The sequence below is a fragment of the Saccostrea cucullata genome, unplaced genomic scaffold (assembly GCF_032062105.1).
Source record: "Saccostrea cucullata isolate Sc308-1 unplaced genomic scaffold, CSIRO_AGI_Scuc_v1 ctg226, whole genome shotgun sequence".
NCBI lineage: Eukaryota > Metazoa > Mollusca > Bivalvia > Ostreida > Ostreidae > Saccostrea > Saccostrea cuccullata.
In genome coordinates, this window is record NW_026931887.1 from 96,014 (window position 1) to 104,689 (window position 8,676).

Sequence of the window (8,676 nt, forward strand, 5' to 3'; positions counted from 1 at the left end):
AGGGGTGAAAAAAAAGTCCCGTGAAAACATTGTTTCTATATTCCTTTCATATAAGTTGTATGCTAAATTTTCATTTGAATCACTGGTTGAAAACTTTTTTATAATACATGACACAAAATAGGTCTCACCTGTGGTAATGCACGGGAACAGCATCTCCATGTGTAAAGCATGGCGGCATAATCTTGTGCCTCTTCTATCAGCTTGTTCTGTGTAGAAAAAAAAAGAATATTAAAAACTGTGACAGCATATTCTTAAAATCAGTTGTCCGCGAGACACTGTGGTTAAATCGATCCTTCGGATTCGACCGTATAAAACAAGGTCCGGTGTCGCAGTAGGTGCTGGCACAAAAAAGACCCGTCTCTGCTGAGTTTAGGTCTCAGTATGCAGCCTTCCGCCAGAAAATGGTACCGTCTCGATATACATGTATAATTGGGAAAATCTCGAAAAGGGACTTAAACAAAACAGATATATGAAATATATGGAGATAGCGAACAAGATGTTAATGGTAATCTGACAAAAAAGTTTTATGATAAACGTGAGTCTTTACATTCGTCAACTTCCCTTATGCAGCAATACACTCTTTTTACCTGCATTCGGGATTATATCTCTAAGGTCATACGATACGCAAGAGTCTGTTATAGATACGAATGAATAATTTATAAATCGAGGTAAGTTATTTGACAAACAAGTTGATGAAACAAGAATATCATCAGTCTTGTTTAAAACCGTCAGTTCTAAAGTTCAATTAAGAAATGAATTTTATTTTTGAAGATTCATGAGGTTATGAACTACGACGCTTTACGCCGTCATATTTCATGAAGCACTTTAGCGCTTCATGATAAATATGCCTGCGTGAAGCGTTGTAGTTCATATACCTCATGAATCTTCAAAAATTAAATTCATTTCTTATATTTACATTATTTTCCTGATGACCTGCCATAAATGTACGCCATTCAACTGTCATTTTTAAAGCAAAACAGTGTGCACTATATTTTTTGACGTCAAGTGCGGTATTATGACGTAACAATGGAGATATTCATGCTTATTCGTAGTATATTTGTAATGTAGTTCATGAGAAAATGAACTGCATTTTATTTTCTTGAAGAATCATAGGGGAAATTTATTGTAAATGTAAATATTGGTTGATACAATGACCTTGTCAGCAAATACAATCTACCATTAAATCAAATGCTGACTGATTTTTTCCTAATAGTTAAGCCATTATTTCACACACAAAATTCTCGACGTCGACGGAATTTTCCATAAGTTCCCGATCATGACAAGGAGCACACGGTGGGTGTGACCGGTCGGCAAGGAATGCTCACTCCTCCATGGCTACATGTACTGATCCCATCTCTTATGTTTTAAGGGCCCGTGTTTGCTCTGCTCCAATTTTCTATTGTTAAATGGACTTTTGAACTAAAAAACTGTTATTTCCATTTATATTTCATTCAAGCTCAAATGTCCATTCAAATTAGAGAAAATTGGAGGAGTGAGCATCCCCTGCTGATCGGTCACACCCGCCGAGTGCTTCTTGTCATGATCGGGAAAAATCTGCCGTCATTCAGTGTACAAAAAATGTACTTACAATTAGTATGAAAAACGTCAGTCAGCATTTGACTCAATGATAAACTGTATTTGATGACAAGGTCACTGTATCAACCATAGAACTTACGAAATTATGACTTAAATTGAGAATGCTGAAACTCTTGTTTGTCAATAATTTACCTCATTTTAGGAATTGTTCGTACGTAGAACATGCTCTTGCGTATCGAATCAACTAAGAAATATAAACTCCGTATGCAGGTGATGAAGGTATATTGCTGCATAAGTAAGAGAAGTTGACGATAGAAAAGTTAAAGTCATCACGTTTATCATAGAGTTTGGTTGTTAGATTGTCATTAATGTATCTTTCAATTTAAATATCCAAATACGAAACAGATGTGTCAGACTCTGTGGTATCTTTTATCTCAAGCTCACCAGGATATATCGTATCAATATAAGGAAGAAAATCATCATTGTTAATTGACAATACGTCGTCGATATATCTAAAAGTCGAGTTGAGAGCCACAGCAAGTGTTTCCTTCTTTTCACACATAAGATTTTGCACAAATTCTGCTTCATATGAGTACAAAAATTGGTCTGCTAATAACGGGGCGCAATTGGTACCCATGGGAATTCTAATAGATTGTTGGAAGACCTGGTCTCCAAAAAAGACAGAGATACTGTCAATCAGAAACTCAAGTATCTTTTTGATGTCAACTTCAGAGTAATTGTGTGTATAATCTGAATGTTTTTTTTAACAATATAATTTTGCAAATGACCAATGACAAGGTAAGTAAATTTACGAGTTCCATTTTTATTGAAAAAGCAGCTGTCAATAATATCAAAAAGCCTGGGGAATGGTTGTGTATAAAGTTGAAAAGTCGTATGCTTTTAAGCTGTTGATTTTGGTGAGGAAGATAAATAAAACAGATGACAGATTAATCAAAGTATACAAGAAGAAACTCAATGTCCCTATAAAACTTAATTCTTCAGACAGGAGTTGAAATATATATATTCGAATTTAATGAACTAGAATGCAGTACTAAAACATTTCATGCCGCATTTGTTAAAGCAGGAAAAAAGACATTAGGATTGAAAAGGATAAAGAAGGAATATAGAATACCATCAAAGACCTCTGTGTTTGTATAAGGAATCAGACACAACAAAACAGACGGTACATGCACTGACTTACCGCGAAGTGGGATAGATTGAAAGACCAGCTAAAATTCACATTTTTAAACGAGATAAAAAGTAAAGAAGCAGAGAAGACTACATGGTACGCTTTTGTCTCATCTTAAAATTTTTGAGTGGAGAAATTGTGGTACACCGGTGTGTATATTAAATAAGAGCTTACCGCCAGTATTTATCAAGCATATATCTATGAACAGAAGCTAAAATAAATGATTTTTAAGCATAGCATACGGATATCAACATTGACAGACAGGGATAATTAAAACAAGCCACCAAAAAATAAGAAAGACGAGTTGACTGACAAATAACCGAAAAAGGATTTTGTCGTTGTCAGCTACCAGCGATATCCTCAGCAAAGTAGACTTAAACTGAATGTCTCCGAATTCAGTGGTACACCCATACATAAGCTAGATTCAGAAAAGATATTTCATGGAAGCTTTTTTCTTAGAATAATGTAATGAATGTTACATTACACTGTAAAAAAATAACTAGTTAAAGTCACGAAGAAAACTAGTAAATTTACTGTCCATACAATCACTACCTTAATAGTAGATTTACCAGATATTGGTATATTTATACTAGATAAGATTTGTAAATTTAGAATTGATGAGTAACTTTCACTAGGTTTCTAAGTATCTATACGACCCCCGCTCCACAACTCACTAACTTAACCAGTAAAATGAAAGTTTACTAATCACGACCAACGCTTTACGAGGCACACTAGTTAAATTCACTAGGTTTTTCTTTCAGTGTATGCCTTGTATGTCACCTTCATCGAATTTTCAGTAAGGTACCTGACAATGACCTACTGTAGATCACTAAATTTTCGCGACACCTTATTTTCGCGAGATAGGCATTGATTCTTGATTAAGCGAAACAAAATTTTCACGAATTGTGGTTATTGCTCTATATGATACTAAGAAATACTATTATACGCGAGAATTGAATTTTTGCGAGTATACTGTCTCGCGTAATTACGCGAAAATAAAGTTCTCGTGAATAAAAAGTGATTTACAGTAACTTATTTTAATTTTAGTAAAAAAATTGCACACTGTGGTACACTGAACAAGCTCACTTCCTTTAGACAAATGTCTTGCAAGCAAAGACTTCTAAACAAGGATGAATTGTCAACTGTGATCTTTCCTTTCTGCATACACTGGCTTTTGAAAATCAGAAGTCAGATCAGTAATAGAATATATCATAGATAATGCAATGACATCGTATAACTAGCACAGCAACCAAATGATATTCAAACAAAACCAGTGATCTATACCAGTATGACAAATACATTAAATATCAAGGAAACAGAGAGATCAGCAACAACAGAATAGGAGGATACAACATCATTCATCCGGGAGGCAATATTATAGACTAAGAAGATTCCACCATGGATGTTAAAAATAGGATTACAGAGTAGTGCTACATTTGCAAAACTTGCAGAATATTTGAATAGTACAAAGAATCAGATTCAAAATCCAAAAAGAGAAGATTTTTCAAGAAAATCAAAGTTAAATTCTATTCCGTCCTGTTAAGTTCCTGCGTCTTGGGTTTTAAAAAGGGATCTGTCTCACAAAAGTATTTAAAGTATATACCTTCCAGACAAGATGCCTCTACAGAATCAAGATATTGTAACCAAAATTTAATAGTATAAAAGAAAATCTGCAGTAGCCCTAAAATGAACTCCGCCAAGACAGAAGGAGGAACCTGAATTGACATAACAAAGATAAGTAGAAAAGGAGATAAAAGACAAGAGATGGACTTGGAGACATGGTTTAGCAAGATTACTGACAGACTGAAATGTCGGTACGAAGTGGACCTCGTGAGTAGAAAATATTTCCTTTTATTCATATATTATGACATTTACTTTCCTTGAATAAAAATAAAATTTGCTTCTTTAAAAGAGTTTATATAAGGAAATACAAAAATGTCAACAATTGACAGAAGCTTATCTATTTCTTAAAGAACTTCCTGTATAAACAACAACTTGTGTACTGAATACCAATAATAATGCTCATATATGCTGTCATTTTTATATTTTTATGTTTGTTTTGTGAAGGTAAACTAAAACTTTATTTAGAGCTTCTCTCTCTCCTTGTTGAAAATTGATATAAAAAATCGAAACAGGTATCGTTATTGCTTTTTCTAGAAGGGAGAAAAACTTTTCCATTTGTTGCATGTCGATCTTGTGCCCTGGATATATTTAATTGTATTACCTTAGATTGAGCACATCCTAGCAAAGGTTTAGAGTCAAGTCCCAATGATCTGGAACATACGAGGATACAAAAAAAGCCAAGAAGTAATAATAATTAAATACTGAGACGCTATCAATACCAATTAAACATTGTTTCAAACATTTCCATAGAAGTATACCACGTCCTTATATTTTGTAACATAATCTTCGACTCTAATTCTTCCTTGATACAAAACTTATATTGTACTCATCCCGTTAAAATGTCCATTTTAAACCGTGTCCAAGCTGCAAATCTCAGTATGATGTAGCTCTCTTATGGACGTTATTAAAACAATTTTAAAACAAGATGTGCTTGTGATACACAGATGATTCGTATGGAAGCACATGGTGAAGGTTATAAGGTAATTCTTGAATTCAAATCAAACTGCCAGATCAAGAGATCAAAAAAAGGAAGGACTGTCTCAGTAAGTACTAAGTATACCTATGCCAAACATTAAACATTCAAATGTTATGGCCAAGATTAAAGTTTTTATGACCCCATAATCGGAAATTCGGGGGTACACGTGTATAGTTTTTGCTCTGTTCATTTGTCTGTCCGTTTGTTTGTACGCAAAAAAATTATCTTTGTCCATAACTTTTGATTCCTTAGAGTTGTGGTTTTCATATTTCACATGTGTATTCCTTGTGACAAGACCATCTCTTGGGTACAATCATATTTGACTTCTTGGCCTTGGAGTTTGACCCACTTTCGCAAAAATTTACAGAACTTAAACCTTGCCCATAACTGTTGAACAGTTGGTTCTTTGGCTTTCATATTTCACATGCGTAATCATCGTGACAGGACCTTTCCATGGTTGTAAATATTTTTTTACCTTTTGGCCTTGACCTTAGAGTTTGTCCCATTTTAAAAAAAAACTTTAACCTCTTGGCCATAATTTTTTGAAAACTAGTATTAGGTCTTTCAATTTTTACAGGAGTATACCTTGTGACAAGACCTTCCTCTGGATGCTAAAAGTTTGACCTTTTTGCCTTGGAGTTTGATCCACTTTCACGAAACTTTAACTTTCGCCATACGATGCCATACAAGGGGTATTAGTGTTTTCAAAACACACACACACATCTTGTTAAGAAATTCCAAGATCAATATTAATGGTACCCACAGGAAGGCCTTATCATAGGAAATATATGTTTGAAATAAAAAAGCCCATAGCACTTATGGTCAAGGTTAAAAGTTTTAAAAGTAAGTCAAATTCCAAGGTCAAAATATTTGGTACAGTATCCAGAGTATAAAGGCCTACAAGGAATACACCTATGAAAATGGAAAGTCCTAGCTTTAACTGTTCAAAAAAGATGAGACCCGAGTTAAAGTTTTTCAAAGTGGGTCAAGGTCTAAAATACTAGTATTTAAACCCAAGGAAACGTCTTGTCTTGATGAATATACATGTGAAGAATAAAAACAAAAGCACCAACTATTCAAAAGTTAAGACCAGGGTTAAAAAAAATTTTGCACCAGTGGGTCGAACTCAAGATCAAGAGGTCAGTATGTTGGTACTCAAACAAAGGTCTTGTCACGGGGAATAGACATGTGAAATATGAAAATCATAGTTTCACCAAAATTTATCGGCTACGTTCAAGTTTTGCAGGCAGATAGACGGACAGACAAGGCAAAAACTGTGATTACCCCTATTCTATGATTAGCGGGGCACAATATAATATTGCATTGAAAAATTCTATGTATAGTATTGGAGAAGGAGAAATTTTAGATTGGTATTTCTTGTGACCAACAATAAGTCATGACCATACTGGACTTTGGGTAAAATCTCTTGTAGCACTACGTACCATGTCAGCATGGACCGTTGCTTCTTCAATGTACCTCGCTACCCCCGTGACGTAAGCATTCCTGTCCTCAAAGTTGGTGTCAAAGTTCACCTGGTACTGAATGGAGAGCGACATACCCTCAATGCTGGGAGGGTCCCCATGATGGAGAAGACCATGAAGAGCACCAACCTTCCCGAGGGCCTCCGAAAGCTCCACCCTCTCCACGGCTGGCACCGACTCAGTCTAAAGCATAAGAATCAGGAAGTCACTTGTAGCTTTACTTGATCTTCTCAGATTTCCTCTTGCTTTAGATAATGAGTTCTCATTATGTTTACTTGCTATAAGTAGTTTATTTTGATTGTTTTGTCAAGGGCCCAGTACTTTGTACTGAAAAATTTTATATCTACTTAGCAGCTACATGTGCAACTTTCGAAAAATGGCTTAATACTCAATGCAATTCCAAAGACCATTCTTAAAATAATATATCATTGATACCTGCCTACATCTGTTATCAAAAAAGAGGAAATTTGTCTTTGTACACATTCTAAATTTAAATCTTAGGTCTTATTTCTCTATTTTATTCAATGTAATGTTCAATGTACACCAAAAAAACTATACTAAAAAGTTTCCCACAGGTTCATGAATAATCTGTCATTTTCGCTCAGGTAGATTAAAAAATAAACAATCGTGTTAAAAGACCATAGAGGAAGAAGTTTGACAAGTATAACAAATACAAGGCGGAGCTCTCCTGTGTTTGGTCTTGATTTAATTTTTAACAGTTTATCTTTCAATACTAATTAGTAATTACGCAACTTAAAAATAAATGGAATGAGAAACAAGTGTCAACTTACCATAGTCGGTGCTGTATCTGCTACAAATACGTATCGTCCGTCCTATAACTTTGAGGAAGTCGCTATAAGCCTATTACTTATATCGCAGCTTCAGTCGAGCGAGACGGGAACTCGATCCGATAGATCACCCCGCCCTCCCCGGGAAAATATTCACCTGATCCAGTAAATCTGACCAACCGTGTCTTGTTCCGGGTAGTATTAAATGTTCTCCTATTTATTCTGTTATTAACATTGTGTAGATAAGTTTTCTACTTGAATGCTGTTGACCTTGACGAAACCCCGATGATAAACTGTGTATTACCTGCTTTACCTTATCAAGGTTTATTTTTTAACTTAAAAAAAAACATGCCTTTCATGTTCACGTGAAAGATCTATTTCTCCATAATTGAATTCGATCTTTGACAATTACAGGGCAGTTGCTAAATTAATTTCACGTATGTATGAAAAACCTATTATTTTAAAATAAAATAAATGGAAAACGAATTTGCTTACTTACAACAGTTTTGTCATTCATAGGTGATACATTGACACTTCTAATCCAGTCAGTGCTACAATAACTACCCAGCTATTCTGGGAACAAAAACCTTCACCACATCATACCAGTATATACTTGATATTTACCACTACTTAAATCTTTATAAATCATTAAGTGGTTCCTTGGATAACTTGATATTAGTTTCCTTCACTTTATAAATTGTTTTTTTTTCTCTGTAATGTTATGTGATGGGAAACACTAGAATTTTGGGAGATAATATTTACAAGGAAGTAGGTTCCTGCGACAAAGTTTGAGGGGAAAATTAGACATAGACATACTAGACTCTCCTTCGTTTGAATAATAACACGGACAACTTTAAATCGTGTGACAAATTGGTAAGATTAGCTGTTGTGTGAACCCGTTCTTATTCAGAATATGTAGCCAGGTAAGATGCATGGTATAAATTTTAAACGAATTTTCCCAATCCGAATTGGGTTTTTCCCTGTAGTGCCTCTAAAACATGATTCTAAAATGTTCAATACATTGTATCTCGAACCCATTTACACAGAAGAGTACACTATTGAAATATTAAACTCACACAAAAG

General features: G+C 34.6%; 1 protein-coding gene across 1 annotated transcript in view; it reads right to left on the reverse strand.

The window, feature by feature from the left end:
- Nucleotides 1–7,800, reverse strand: part of LOC134233935 (cytoplasmic FMR1-interacting protein 2-like) — a 50,067-nt gene extending 42,267 nt beyond the window's left edge. Inside the window, exons 1-3 of the mRNA XM_062715996.1 lie at nt 7,597–7,800; nt 6,767–6,988; nt 129–206 (exon numbers count right to left, since the gene is read on the reverse strand). Of these exons, the coding sequence (XP_062571980.1) occupies nt 129–206; nt 6,767–6,988; nt 7,597–7,599 (303 nt within the window). The 5' untranslated portion in view covers nt 7,600–7,800. The remainder of the gene's footprint in view (nt 1–128; nt 207–6,766; nt 6,989–7,596) is intronic.
- Nucleotides 7,801–8,676: the final 876 nt, after the last annotated feature.